This window comes from Penicillium coprophilum (assembly GCF_028826855.1).
Source record: "Penicillium coprophilum strain IBT 35676 chromosome Unknown utg000004l_segment0_segment0, whole genome shotgun sequence".
Taxonomy (NCBI): domain Eukaryota; kingdom Fungi; phylum Ascomycota; class Eurotiomycetes; order Eurotiales; family Aspergillaceae; genus Penicillium; species Penicillium coprophilum.
This window is the reverse complement of record NW_026622723.1, coordinates 6,070,642-6,084,762: the sequence shown is the minus strand read 5'-3', so window position 1 is coordinate 6,084,762 and position 14,121 is coordinate 6,070,642. Positions and strand designations below refer to the sequence as shown.

Sequence of the window (14,121 nt, the reverse complement as noted above, 5' to 3'; positions counted from 1 at the left end):
CTCTTTGTTCTTTTATCGAATCTAAATTTCGTTTATCCTGGATATGAAGCCTACTAAATAAATCTGATTGATCATCTGCTCGCTCAGCCTGCTGGCAAACATGGGTGAACCCTTTTAGGATAAACTGTATAACAAAAATTTTACAACTGTAAGACCTTAGCCACCACATCATCTACACTCTCATTCTTCACCCCCAACAGGGGTGAATCTGACACCTCCCACGAAGGAGCCATGACACATCGGGCCTGTCCTTCATCGTACAGCTGCGCGACCACTAATTCCAGCACCCAGCCACCTATGCCCGCCTTGAATTTCCGCTGTCCGCTCTCGATCAGAGTCTGCGTTGAGGCGTGCTGTACCGGCCATTGTCGGTTCGTGATACGCTGGAAAGCCTCGAGCAGCTCGGTTTGGTTGGTGATAATCGACAGGACCTTCACGAACCGGTTCGCCGTCTCGTCGGGGTGCTGCAGGACGCCGACGACCGACTGCCCGATACCTGCGAGGGTGGTTGCGGTGAATTTCTCTATGCCAGAGTCGTAGATGATGGCAGAAGACTGGGCGATGTCGAAACCCATCAGAGGGAATCGCTGGATTGCCTACACCAAACAGGAAAGAGAAGTGACGAATTAGCATGACAAGAATTCCCCTTCTCTTATACATATAAAATAGAGGAGAAAAAGAATAGGCAAGGCTTACCCAGTCAATCGGATTCCCTGAGGTAATACCAGTGAATGTAAAATTGGGATTTGCCTGGGCCTTCGCTTTAGCCAGTTCCCAACCCGCGCGACGATGCGCGTGAATAGCGCTGAATTCTGGCAGGTTGCGGAAATCCGGGCCCCAGCCGAAGTCGTCGACGATGAAACGCTTGATGCCGGCGGCTTCGGCGGCCTCGACTATGGTAACCTGTGCACCGATGCCACCGGGGCCGACCACACAGATGGCGGCATCCTGGTCTGCGAGAGCAGTGGTCAGGTTCTCGAGGGTGTAGCTAGTCCGGATGACGGGCATGCCATCAGGGAATGTCGAGGAGGACTCGGTACGGGTGATGATGGTGACATTAAAGCCAGCGCGCTGGAGGGCGGCAGTGATGGGAGTGCCAAAGTTGCCCGACGCCTGTGCGGGTGTCAGTTTCAATGGAAAGAAAATTTTTGATCACATAGTTGTAGGAGGTATTGGACATACCCCGAAGATGGCAACTTTTTGGATAGTGGTGGTCATTTTTGTATTCTGAGTAGATATGTTGGTATTGATAGCGGGTGACTTAGGGTTAAATTGTGCGAGAAAAACAGTCGGGGTGAGATTGATTTATAGTGGCCTAATTGTTCTGACCTGAGTCATATAATTCTATAGAACATGAAAGAGCATTGGAATCACATTAAGCCGATTCGAGTCATAAAGCAATTTCTTATGAGGCTCTGCTAAGATTGGCATGATGATATTGTATGAGAGGTGCGTGCACGCTTTCGTTTGTAGGTAGTAGGTGCCAATCGATTGGTCGTGATCAAAGAGAGCTCCGGAGTATCTGACTCCGACACCGAGCTCGGCGGACATAATCCCCGACCCCCGACCTGAGTACAATCCTCATGCGGCCTTCATCTGATATCCGGAAGGAACATACACCCCGCGATCAAGTCAGGATACCCAGAGACGTGCTCACTTTTACTTGGTGATAAAAAACCGAGAAGAGATGAGCGCAAAACCATAAAGGGAAAGGTCTCGAGTGCCGGACGTTATCCGGTACGTCTGCATCTCTCCTAGTATTCTGACAGTGCACGACAATCGGACTTTTGCATACTCATAACTGTCACATAGAAGCATCTTCTAGATGCAAGGACAGCCTCTGATTCTTGCGTGCTAAAGGCGTGGATCAAACCACAATCGATAGGAAAATGCCTAATTTCTCTTGGTACCCCCTCGATTTCTAGGTAGGAAACACAACACCTAAAAATAAATAGTAGCTTCGACTTACATGATACTTTGGACGGAGAGTAGCAATTTAAACCGAATCTGATACTCACAAACCGCAACACTGCTGACCTTTCATAACTCCCATCTCTCTGGGTGAGAACGCCAGTCCCTCTCGTCGGGTCGCTTAGCCAGCATGTACGCGATATAACGGGTGTCTGACCATTGAAGTTGATCACGGATTGGCCATCCCCTTCGGAACCCTGAAATGCGACTGAACTCATTAGTAAAAATATCCAATACATGTAGAATCCCTGACGTACACATCCCCAGTGGACTGATCATAGATGATCTTCGAGATTCTAGACTGCTGTGGTTTGACACCGCAACGTAGCACCTCTCTGTTAGTTGTGTTAGCGTTTTTTGTCTACCCTCTTGCGTTTGCATAAACCGACTCAAAGGCAGCCTGAAACTTGGCACGGATATCCTCTCGTACCAGGGGATCCAAGCTCCAGAAAAGTTCCTCCGTAAGAGGCTCCCCAGGCACCTTTTCCCATACGAGATATTTGACATAGCCACCAGGAACGAGATCAGGTTCCCCTTGCGTTCTTTCGCAGTAACCAAGGAGACGTGGAGTAGAGCTACAGCCTTGACTCATCAATGCTTTGAACGCCTCCAGTTCTCCACACACCTCATGGGGTTGGATCTGCTGGGCCAGTGTAGCTAGATCAGCGTCCTCCGTTCCAGTGATGGGAATCTGATAATATATTCGCATGAACGCTATCTGGGCCGGGTCCTCCTCTAGGTAACACAGGAATTTGCCAACCGTCATAGGAGACCCACTGCCCATATCCAAATCTTCTTGTGTGAGATGGATAGCCCTCTCCGAAAGCTTTTCCGTGATGATCCACGAGCGGCCGACCCCTGGAGGGAGGGGCGAACCAGAGAAGGAAAGTGTAGGGGCCGTAGCGGAGGAGACCGTAGTAAGTGAGGCCGGATCGAGGGAGTCCGTATCGAGCGAGAACGGAGGAGGCGAGGCTGCGGGTGGGGAGACCCCAGGAGGGTGAACCGCAGAGGGAGATATGGCAGACGTGGAGGGAGAGACAGCAGATAGCTGTTGCAGGGGGTCGAAGTCATAAAAGGTAGTGACCTTAGTTCCTACCAGGCGGCGGAGGTATCGGGCATCGAAATCACTCGGTCTGGAAGGAAATGTCATGATGGTTCTTGCGAGCAGGTACCTCTAATGTAGCAATTTCAAGGGAGTGGAGCGCCAAGCTTCATAAAGTGGAGTGATCTACAGGGGCTAGTCCTGATTAGGTATAGAGACGCTGCTTCAACCCACAACCCCAGGAACTGTCATAGCAAGCTACCTTACCTAGGTAGGTAGGTCCCTTCCCCTAGTAAGAATTCTGTCCATGTGGCTCTGCCAAGCATGAGCTACTTCGGAATTTCTCTCTGTAACTTATTTACTGTGGAATACGTGATACTATATAAACCACAGATGTTTAATGATTGAATCAAGAAAAGGCTGTATATACTAGTAGATATTCATTCACAAGGCATAGTCGAGCTTATGTGCCAGATATCATTCAATCAAGACCTTCATAAATGAGCAGTTCATTGCACCCGGTTGTTTAAAAAACAATTCATTACTAGTGCAAACTGATGTGTGGGATTTATAAGGACAGAATTCTTACCAGGGGGGTATAACAAGCAGTATCTTGATGATGAATTGATTTTATCGTTAACGTAAAAGAGATAGATACAGGATAATCTGTGGGTAGCAAGAGATGCTAGCTCAAAAGTAAGGAGCCCTAGCATAACTTATGGAGTAGATGTATGAGGAGCCCAGATCAAATTGAATTCAATAAGGTGTGGCTGAAAATCTGTTTACTGAAGCTTGAGGAAAGGTAAACACCTAGAGCCTCCTGAGAGGCGAGTATACAGGATCTCACGTGACACGCGTGATCGACATTGGATCGAGGGGAAGGGGGCTCGCCGAGCCCACAACCTGACGACTCCCGCGCCCCGGTAATTCAGAAGTACGCCTTTCCAAGTCAAATTCTTGTCCAGGGTACATTTTTGCGAGGTTTTTCAGATTGGTCATCTCCAAGGTCCTCTCTAAAATGCCGGTGCTCGTGCTCTTTGAGAACCCTTTTTAGCCCTGTGGTTTTAAGATGATACCTCCAGCATTTCCGCCTTCTACCTGGCAAAGATGCGACTAATTAGATATCTCTAAGGTAAGTATCTAGGGGTGGATATAAGATTTGACACTTGTTGACGCGAAAGAATTCCCAATTCAAAGCAGCCTACAGACCTGGTCTACGGTCATTAGCCAAAGACTTGTATCTTGTGATCCGCGCTTCCCGTAGCTAGCACGCAACGAGGTTGTATTCCGGGCTGGCCTCTTTTACTTATTTTGCTTTGAGGCTTTTCTGAGCCTTCCAACCTTTGAGGAATGCCATTGCCAATGTCTTTCGCAACTTCAGGGGCTCACCTCAAGCAAGTAATAAACCATGATGTGCATCTCGAATAATTCTCACACCCTTGCCATGTTACTCAAATCTCAACAACGTAGCATTTTGTCATCTGATACCGAAAGAAGATACTTCCCACCAAGAGTGGAAAGCAATTGCGCGTACCCAGCTATCATAACCGATAAGAGTCATGATGCAAGCTCCACGAGAGTTCCATATCTTAATGGTTCAATCGCGTGATCAAGTCGCTATGATCTCAACTGCCGTGATTGACCTTTTAGTTCCTATTGATGATGTGAGATATCGAAAGGATGCCACTGGGGCAACTGCACAGCACGTAGTAGGATCTTCGTGGCCGATCGCTGTGAACTTATATTCTGCTTGACTAGTAGATATACTGGGAAGCCGAACAGTCCTATCATCTCCAGTAGACAGAAGGAACTGCCTGTCTAAAGATGGAGAGATAGCACCCACCCACCCAGTATGCCCTTGTATAGCTGTAACGCAGTAACCATTGGCGACATTCCATAATCTCACACTCTCGTCCTTGTCTGCACTAGCCAAAAGACCCCCAGACGGAATAAAACGAACAGCGCTGACAATATGTTCGTGACCTTGTAGCGTCCTAAAATTTCGATAACCATCTGTGGTATTCCATAACTTGATGGTAGATCAGAGCTGCAGGAAGCTAGGAGAACTCCACTGGATGTTTCGCCATAATCAATATCGCATACTGCCCTTGTATGTCCTTTGCGCGTTGTTTCCAGTTCGCCATATTACCAGTCCCAGATCTTCATTGTAAAATGGTCGGAGCCAGACGCGATGGATGAAAATTTAACGCTTTGTTCCTGTGAAAGATCCCAACACTGGTCAGCAGCATAAGCTTTCAACAATGTGAACTCACATAGCTCCTCTGCTTGCCATGACGTTAGTAGACTAGTCATTGTGAGTGTCACGAGTCGATAAAGTGGAGCGCTTGAAAAGTGGAACTTGTTTGAGAAGACCGAATAGGGTAAGATTTTACGCTTTGCTCGTTTGGCATCCATGTGACCGGGGGAGCATGGAGGGAAGTTGTAAGTATTGGAACTCAGACTTGCCGACTGGAAGAGGTCAACTACTCTAATCTAGAAGTTTAGTATTGCAGAGAATAGGAAACGAAAAGAAGGGGCTCAGAGCACTTTGTCATTAGAGTCGGTGAACTATTGTGACGCGGTCAAGGGTCCAGGCAAGGATTGCAGATGGTACCTGGAGGTACCTAGCTATGACTAAGCTACCGATCCAATCAAGGGACGGGCCAGGTGGTGGACGTCGGGCATGGATGTACCTCTTCCCATCGCATATGACCGTTCTACTTAGGCAACTCGGGTAATCTGTTTATTGTATTTATGGATGTAACGGCTTTAGTAGAGTAACCGCCATCTGATCTAACGGATCTATCAGATTCAGCCATTGATTACCGCTTTCGGCCATGTGGAGTTTTGGCTGTTCTATCTCGTCTATATACAATGTTGTATACCAATATGGCATCATTTCTACGAATATAGACATATTGAATTGTTGTGAGATAGAGCCATTCTCCACAAGATGATATAATTATACCGGATTCAAGGCCGCGGCACAATTTTCCCGAGTTGCGAATAATGCATGCCAACCGGTCCTGCCGAATGTTGGGACCCGGGTAGTGTTTTGATTCGAAGAAGGGGTTGATACATCGTCATTTGTCTCCGAACTATGACTTGCCACAAAGAAGTCTCTGATTCGATAGTCTTGGCTGTTTTTGCGACAAATCTCACGAGCGCGTTTACCCAGATTCTACTGGCCAATGGCTCGCCAAGCTCGCCCTTAGTGCGATGGCGTCTTGACTTCTATGAATAGGGGGAAATTTTTCAAATCATGTGGTTGATGGTGTTTGTTGCGTTTGTTGGGAAATCCTCAATGGCAACATAATGCGGGGAACCTCCGGGCCGAGCAACGAATTGGATGACTGATGAGTCAAGGCTGTGGCAATGACTTCATTTGCAATTTCTGTAAATAGCACGACCCAATCAGCGACAAGCAACGTAACCACGCGCCAAGGGGTCACTTGATCCATTTGCGGGATATTACCTAAAACTTCGGTTTGCTTCGGGGAGGGTCTAACCTGATTCGGTCGTTCCTTACGTTTGATGATACAATTCGAGTCTAGATTTCCATGGTTTGAGTGATTTTTTACGTGATTTCAACAAGGATCACGATGTTGGTTGGTTCAAAGTTTTCACCTCATTTTCACCAGACTCAGAAGTGGCCCAGATGGCGTTATAATGATCTACCCGTGGGTATCCCCCGCAAAATCTTTATAAAAGGGAGAAGTTCCCCGGACTATCCAGAACATCATCATCTCATCCATTCTTCGATTACTACCTCAGACCATCTCTAGTCTATCTCAGATACTTCATCCTAGAACACTCTAGCATCATGTGAGTACTCCAGATGTCCCCTTTCTACCTGACAGTCACTGATACCACTCCCAAGTCAATGACCCAGAGTCAACCCTCTTTCACCATGACACTCCAATTCAGCCCTACCTCCCAAGGCCGCAAATGCGACCAATGTGGTCTCCCCGGAGTCCGCGTATCCACAACCTCAAGCTCCAATGATGCCGGCAGTCGCGCATACTACAAATGCGTCCCATGCAATCGCACCTTGGGCTCTTGCCCCTGCACAACCCCAGGCAGCAGAACAACAGTAACATGTTCATGTGGTGACAGCGATGCCGAATCACCAAGCCTCGACGAGACTCCTCGTGGTCTTTCCATGAAGCAACCGTTCAACCCACACAACCCCAACTCAGGGTTCGATGAGGATTGGGAGTCAAATTGCAGTCCCGGTTTCATGGTCTCCAAGTTCAAGGCTCGTGGCATGGAATTGAACCAATGGCCTTGAAACTGATGCATTTTCTTTTGGGTTTTTCTGTTGGAAATAGCGAGCATTGTTCAATTTATCAAGTGTTGATACTCGATCGTTGCCTGTCAGGGTGACGCTAAGATCTTGAGTAAAAAGTTCATATATATCTAATAGCATTGAAGAGTCGTGGCAATAAAGCCAAAATGAAGACCATTTGGGTACCTACATATCAGTAATATCAGTAAAGAGCCAAAACTTCTCGTATCCAAGTACAATAGGTACATATCAAGGTAACTGATAAAAGTTGGTATACTTTGAATATCTACCGTGATTTTAACGCTTGTGTTCAGACACTTATCTGCATAGTTAGTTATACGCATGCAACTTCATCTGGTATAAGTGACTTTGCGCGCAATAATTTTCCAACATTGCGGAATTGATCCGCTGATCCGCCTCGACGTCTCGGCTGTCCAAATGCCAAGCCAGCGAATGTTCTATAGATTCTATCTAAAACAGGGCATCTCAGCCATACACACGCCACACGCCGGGCCGGCTTGAGTGATTATCTAATGATCAGGTGATGGTCAGTGACCCCGGGCCGGGTTGATTTATGTCATATTTCGGAATAGTTATGCTCCCGAGAATTTAGTGATCAGCAGGGGGCAAACCAAGACGAAAAAGTCATAGAGCGCGGGCAAAAATCGGATCCAAGTTAGAGGATTCACACTGAAAACAAGCGGTGGGCCAGGCAACGCAAAGGAAAATCTGATATGGCGCATGATCCATCAAATTGACATCATTCAGGTGAGTCCGACTAGCCGGCCCTATCATGTTCACGGTAAGTTGTTGACATGTATGATATCATTTCTACCCTTGGACTACCTACAATATAGAGTCACCGTAGTATTACGGGAGATGGAAAGAAAGATGCATATGCCATCGAATTAATCCATACTCTGTAGGTACTGAGAAAATGCGGCTGTCGGGGCTCTCATGTGACTCTTCTCAGGCACGTGCTCTCGTGGTTAGTTGTCACTGTCTGTGGCTTTTTATATCTGCCTTGCTAGTTTGGGTAACGTGTGGTCCCCTCCGAAAAGATGTGTCGTCCTCAACACAATTGTCAACAGACGCAAATGCAAAAAGACCCCATTGTTCTCGATTTCTCGGGGAACGTTCGTGCCTAGCAGCATGTCGCTATTGCTGTAGCGACAGTAGCAATATGTTGCATAGGGCTACGTACAGGGCTATGGATTGGATAGAATTTCCCCCAAGCACCCCAGTAAGTTTACGCCGAAGAAATATTCGTATGTATCAATAGAGACAAGCAAAGTCGCTTGTGCGGCCTCTGTCTTCCGCCTTACAATGAAGATACAACTACGATACCTTTCCCTTCTCCCGTCATCGCAGAAACAGAAAGGGCGACAGAAAGTGATTAGCGAGTGCGAAGAATCTTACGTGGTGAGACCAGCTAACTTTCTACTAACAATATCCAGCACTTCATTCTGCGTCGCGAATGGTGACAGTTGTGGAGCTTGCTCCGCGTAAAATCATCCCAAAAACCGTGAATTTCCGATAAGACCAGTACACACGATACCAATATTGCCAGTCCAACCTACCCTCGACCAACCGGAAGCTGAGCCTAGGCATACCATCTCCCCAACACTCTGACCAGAATTGAGGATCCCACTTCTCGTAGACTCGAGGAGTCATTTCATTCAAAGCAGCCTCCACTTTATGTGGGTCGTCCTGCGAGGCATGGTAGATATGATGAAGCATGATCAACAACTTGTGTCTTCTTCTGGCCCCTAGTAAGCCGCGATCATGTTTTAGAACAGTGCTCTGGTGTTTCTGAAGATCTGAGATGAATTGTGTTTCGTATTTTGATGCCCAGCTATCTTGGAACCAGGTTTGGAATCGTTCCAGCCGAAGAGCCCCAGCCGTTTTACCAGGAATGTCATCGAGTCTGCGATCAAGAAAGATCCGGGTATCCGTGAGCCAGTCGTGGACGATGTTGACATCGGGGGCCCTAACACAGCCCCACTGGCACTCTTCTAAGACAGAATCCTTTCCATATTTGAATAGAAGCGACCTCTTGGTCAACTGTCGTTCGTTCGCTATCGTAGCGGAGTAGGAAGGCGGTATTCGATAATGCCAATCTGAAAGGCATGTGAAAGGCACAATCGCAATATCATGATCGGGGCGATATCCATTGTATCCGTTGGTGTAAGTGACACTCACTTGCGGTATCTTACCACTTGACCAATCACCCAGTAGGCTCACCCAAACTGAAGGAGCAGAAGGCATTGTCTGTAAAATGTTGACGAGTTGATTGACTTTCTGCCAAATTTGCACAATTTGACCAGGATCTCGTTGAGGAGGGGGTAATATGTTGACAAACATTTTGCCCCCGACTTTTGCCCAAGGAAAATTGCAAAGACTGCTGCGAACGGCTTGGGTATTCTTCAATTCCCATCCCTGGCTGCGCCTTTGCTTGATAGTGAAGTTGAATCCTAGCCCATCCGAAACTCGAAATTCGTGTTCAAATTAATCAAAAAGATGGTACCATATCTCTTGTTAGAGGTGGCGACTGCAACGCATAATAGCCAAGGCAAATGGGGCTGCTTGTATGCCATCGAAGACATAGTCCCATATTATCCAACGAAGTTCAAGCGAAAGCTTTATAAATGCGCCCAGTTGAGGGACACTGGGATCCTGAGGTGCGGACTTGGCTTCAGTAAGACGCATGATGTCTCGTGGATTGTGTAAGTGAAAAACTTCGAGGGAAACTTGGTAGCCATAGTACACCGTGCTATGCTAATAAACGCTGACCTCAGGGATATGAATGGAATTTGACTCTCAAGAAAAATTCAATTTGAAAGAACGGTTTAGCTATGAGTCAAAACTACGTAGATAGTACCTGTGATATTTCCCGTATGGATCACGGCACAGTCCAGAACTATGTTTGAGATAGTTTAGTCAAACACCACGGACTTTTTTCGCCTACCATGTTACCACAATAAACCTACCATTAGGATCTCCAGGGTATCTGATATTAATATACCATGAATCAGGGGAGTTAAGTTGCGACCCCAAGTTTTTCACATTTCCTGAATAGGTAATACTTGGGACACAACTTCACCACCTGCGAGAATAAGCCCCGGAGTTGCTTTTTCGGGAAGTTTCAATAAACCTACGACCGCACTTCTTATAATTGAGCCTAATGAGGAAGATCTGCACATCTCTACACAAAGATCTCACTGCGGTGGCACCTTGGGAAGGTGTCTGAAACATTGGCGGGTTGAGGGTAGCCAGTCTATTGACAGCACTGGAACTTTGATATATCGACCTGGCGGGGTTCGACTGACAACGGCCTAGGGGTATTGGATAGCCCCGAAGGTAAGTAGAGAGCATGCTTAGCGTCGCCTATTGCTTACCAACCTCTGTGGCAAGGCTCAGGTCAAAAGCCTAAGTTCAATGCGATAAAGATATGATGTCAAAATGGTCAGCGATTGATTGTAGATATAGGCTGCGAAAGTTGTCTAGGGTACATAGTATGTGACCAATCCAAGTTCTGAGACGCATTTAGGAAAGCAACAGGCGAAACCCCCTTGGAAAGCCAATATTTATTTCTGAAGTTTATTCTTCGAAAAGGGGCCAAGAGGCTAGAAGCTGGAAAACTAAGTCGTCTGGGCTATAATGAGAAAATATCTACTACCTACTCAAAATATGAAGCTATCAAATTTTGAAGTTAATTCTGATTGAGAGTTGATTAGTGAGCTGGGTGAGTCACGGAACAGCCACACTTGACTCCAGAGCCATATAAAAACTTTGCAAGATTGAATTTTATCAACATCTCGAAGTGCCCACATAAGCAGTAATTCGACAATTGGAAGCCCAAATTGACAAAATGGCATTGGAATTTACTGTTCCCACAGCTTTGATCCTCATAGACAACCAATCGGCCTTCTGTGATCCAAAGACAATATCCCACTGGGGCACCACACGGTCCAACCCGAACTATGAAACCAACATCCAAGCACTTCTCTCCGCATTCCGAGTCGCGAGATCCTCGTCCCAAACGCCGCTCGAGGTGATCCACATTTTTCATTCCTCCACAACCCCGGGATCTCCACTCCACCCATCCAACCCTGGGGGTATCCGTCCTCTAGACTTTGCCACCCCAGCCTCAGATGGGTCGGAGGCCATCTTTTGGAAAAGTGTCAATTCTTCTTTCATCGGAACTGAACTTGAAGCGCATTTGCGGGAAAAGGGCTTTCGTCAGCTCATCATTGCTGGGTTGACGACTGATCATTGTGTTTCAACTACTGTGCGAATGGCGGCGAATCTGGGGGTTGTGGATCGGTATCTTGGGAATGGGCCCGTTCGGTTGAGGTCTGATGGGACTCATGAAAATGATGTGCAAATTGAGAAGGGGCGTATTGTGCTTGTCGAGGATGCCACCGCTACGTTTGGAAAGGGTGGAATTGATTCGGAGACTGTTCATAAGGTTTCTGTCGCTAGCCTCGATGGTGAGTTTGCGGATGTATTCTCTACAGAGGAGGTTATTGGGACCTTGAGCAAGATTTCAAAATAGCGTGATGGTGTATTCTATATGAATTGTGATATGGGTATTTTACACTTTGAAAGCACCAATTTATGTGTATTCAAATTTAATCCAACTTCTGTTCTCATTATATTCTTAATGCTTGAATCCAAAGGGAGTCCGATGTTTGAATTCGATATAGATATCGCTTCTCCGTACAGTTCAACTTGCTACCTCTAATTCTATCATATCACAACGACTACAAGTCAGACTACAGAAACACGGACTGTCTCTCTCATTCTCGTCATGCATTTATGTAGGATACATGCGTGTTGTAGATAAACAAAATAATACAGAACTGTGTGGCGGGTTGCCACTACATATGAACATAGTTGCCCTTGCCGTGGACAAGGATAGACCAGATCCCAGGGCGCCTCTGGATTCCAGCCCCCTCGCCTTTAGGCTCAGGTCAACTCTCGCAACTCTTCCTTTCTCATACTCCCCATCTTCTCGTTCAACTTCTCGATGATTTTCCTTTTGATGTCCACAGACATCATGAACTCGTCCCTCCACTCCTCGATGGGGTCCTTGTTTTCCCCATCGTTCTCATCATCCTCGTCGAATTCTGATTTGCAGCCACTGAGATTTTTTTAACCTCAGTGCTGTCAGCCCCCTCTTCTGATTCACTCCCCTCCTCTTCGTAGTCCTCCCTATATCGTAGCTCCCACTTCTCCCACTCATCCCACTCATCCTCTTCATCGTCCTCGATCATTGGAAGAGGGATGGGCTTGGTGGTATCCCCCTCGGTGAATGGCCATGCCCATTGGAGAAGGACATCCATCTTTTCGACGTAGTCGTCCGCATCGAAGTTGAGTGCTTGGGTATAGGCCACTTTGAGTCGGCCGTTGTCGTAATACCCATGCAAAACTCGAACTCGAGCGTCGGGGAGGAAGGAAATAATCATTGTCTACATAGCAATCAGTCAATCATATTCTATAGAAGTGAATGAATCTGGAGGAGTATTTGGACTTACCGGGAATTCAAGTTGGGAACGCTCATGTCGGTGGTACCTGCCGAATTGGTGCTTGTGGTTTTTGAATCCACTTAGCATCCATCGAACAAGCACAATGAGTTCTCCAACTGAGGGGAGGATGTCATGGTAGCAGTCGTCACTTTTCATGACGACAAGTTGGTGAGCGGTCTTTCCATCGGCACTTATGGCTCCCCTTTCAATGGTGAAGCCGTGCCGGTCGTTGCTGTTGAAGAGGCCATCCTCATCCCCCATGCTATGTTTCTCGAATTTTAGTTTTGCTTTACTTTCTCTCTATTGGGAATTAGACTTACGAGGCCAGCTTCCAGAAAATGGGGGGTTTGTTGCCGCCTGGGGATTTGCGGAGGTAATTCGAGAATGCCCGGTGGAGTTGATGATGCATCTCTTTGGGGATGAAGTCTTGGTCATCCTTCATCTCCCGAGCCCACGTGAACGGGTCGTCCAGGGGGTCTTCGGGGTCGAGTGCAGTGTTGGCGAGTTTGAAGGTGGTGTCGGTGTCGGGTGTGAAGAATTGGATGAGGGATGAGTCGGTGTCCCCAGTCCAGAAATCCATCGGGTGGATATCAATGTCTGTGTACTGGTTTGACATATAACCAGGTTCCAAGCGACAAAGCTCTCTGTGGAGCAGTCGGAGTCTGTGCTCTTTCTGCTGGAAGAGCCAAATCCAGGGTGGTGTAGGGCACATTGTGAAACCACCTGGGGATCAAGAAGTATGAAGAAGGAAGAAAAAAGCGCGAAGGCGTGGACAACGGGGGCTCTCTTATGTTGCTCAACGATCAAATTCTGGTTCTGCTCCGACTTCTAATACAGTATCAACTATGTCTAGACCAGGCTGATTCTGATCTATGAAGCTTATTATTCAACTGAAAAGAGTGCTTCCGGTCCTAAATAGGGTAATGGGCTGTCTTCTGCTAGACTGTGAGCCTATATTCAATAGAAAATTTAGTTGAAATGTCGGAACAGAGAGCCACGGTAGACGACACAGAGTTTTACGTGCTCCGATTCCTATTCCTACCAGAGGGTAATGAGGCCAACGCTTTTTACAGTTTTTGAAAAGCATAACGATATCTATCCTAAACAGAAACAGTATACAAACTGTCCATGCATGTGTTGCCTCATTGGTAAACCGTCGATATATGATATCACCAGGAAAAAAGAGATAGAGCCAAAGGACTGTAACAATCAGACGAGAATCCAGTGAAGAAAGATGGATCTTATTGTAGGGTGTAAGTGAGACTGAAGTGAATAAAGGCTGGATAATG

The 14,121-nt window shown here is 46.9% G+C and overlaps 8 protein-coding genes across 8 annotated transcripts; 2 read left to right on the top strand and 6 right to left on the bottom strand.

Annotated features, from left to right (window-relative positions):
• Positions 1-140: 140 nt before the first annotated feature.
• Positions 141-1,218, bottom strand: N7500_006726 (aromatic alcohol reductase; the record flags this gene model as incomplete). Its single annotated transcript, XM_056677870.1, has 3 exons — positions 141-596; positions 697-1,113; positions 1,183-1,218. The coding sequence occupies 3 exons, from the start codon at positions 1,216-1,218 to the stop codon at positions 141-143; spliced, it is 909 nt and encodes a 302-aa protein (XP_056532870.1).
• Positions 1,219-2,040: 822 nt separating this feature from the next.
• Positions 2,041-3,121, bottom strand: N7500_006725 (uncharacterized protein; the record flags this gene model as incomplete). Its single annotated transcript, XM_056677869.1, has 3 exons — positions 2,041-2,179; positions 2,229-2,306; positions 2,361-3,121. The coding sequence occupies 3 exons, from the start codon at positions 3,119-3,121 to the stop codon at positions 2,041-2,043; spliced, it is 978 nt and encodes a 325-aa protein (XP_056532869.1).
• A 1,115-nt stretch (positions 3,122-4,236) lies between these two features.
• Positions 4,237-4,574, bottom strand: N7500_006724 (uncharacterized protein; the record flags this gene model as incomplete). Its single annotated transcript, XM_056677868.1, has 2 exons — positions 4,237-4,397; positions 4,502-4,574. The coding sequence occupies 2 exons, from the start codon at positions 4,572-4,574 to the stop codon at positions 4,237-4,239; spliced, it is 234 nt and encodes a 77-aa protein (XP_056532868.1).
• Positions 4,575-4,622: 48 nt separating this feature from the next.
• Positions 4,623-5,157, bottom strand: N7500_006723 (uncharacterized protein; the record flags this gene model as incomplete). The annotated part of the gene is made up of 2 exons (XM_056677867.1): positions 4,623-5,007; positions 5,117-5,157. 2 exons carry the CDS (start codon positions 5,155-5,157, stop codon positions 4,623-4,625), a joined length of 426 nt encoding a protein of 141 aa, XP_056532867.1.
• A 1,766-nt stretch (positions 5,158-6,923) lies between these two features.
• Positions 6,924-7,304, top strand: N7500_006722 (uncharacterized protein; the record flags this gene model as incomplete). The annotated part of the gene is made up of 1 exon (XM_056677866.1): positions 6,924-7,304. One exon carries the CDS (start codon positions 6,924-6,926, stop codon positions 7,302-7,304), a length of 381 nt encoding a protein of 126 aa, XP_056532866.1.
• Positions 7,305-8,762: 1,458 nt separating this feature from the next.
• N7500_006721 (uncharacterized protein) lies at positions 8,763-9,665 on the bottom strand (the record flags this gene model as incomplete). The annotated part of the gene is made up of 1 exon (XM_056677865.1): positions 8,763-9,665. The coding sequence occupies one exon, from the start codon at positions 9,663-9,665 to the stop codon at positions 8,763-8,765; it is 903 nt and encodes a 300-aa protein (XP_056532865.1).
• Positions 9,666-11,172: 1,507 nt separating this feature from the next.
• N7500_006720 (putative isochorismatase family hydrolase) lies at positions 11,173-11,859 on the top strand (the record flags this gene model as incomplete). Its single annotated transcript, XM_056677864.1, has 1 exon — positions 11,173-11,859. One exon carries the CDS (start codon positions 11,173-11,175, stop codon positions 11,857-11,859), a length of 687 nt encoding a protein of 228 aa, XP_056532864.1.
• Positions 11,860-12,272: 413 nt separating this feature from the next.
• N7500_006719 (uncharacterized protein) lies at positions 12,273-13,544 on the bottom strand (the record flags this gene model as incomplete). The annotated part of the gene is made up of 4 exons (XM_056677863.1): positions 12,273-12,433; positions 12,496-12,775; positions 12,842-13,094; positions 13,153-13,544. 4 exons carry the CDS (start codon positions 13,542-13,544, stop codon positions 12,273-12,275), a joined length of 1,086 nt encoding a protein of 361 aa, XP_056532863.1.
• Positions 13,545-14,121: the final 577 nt, after the last annotated feature.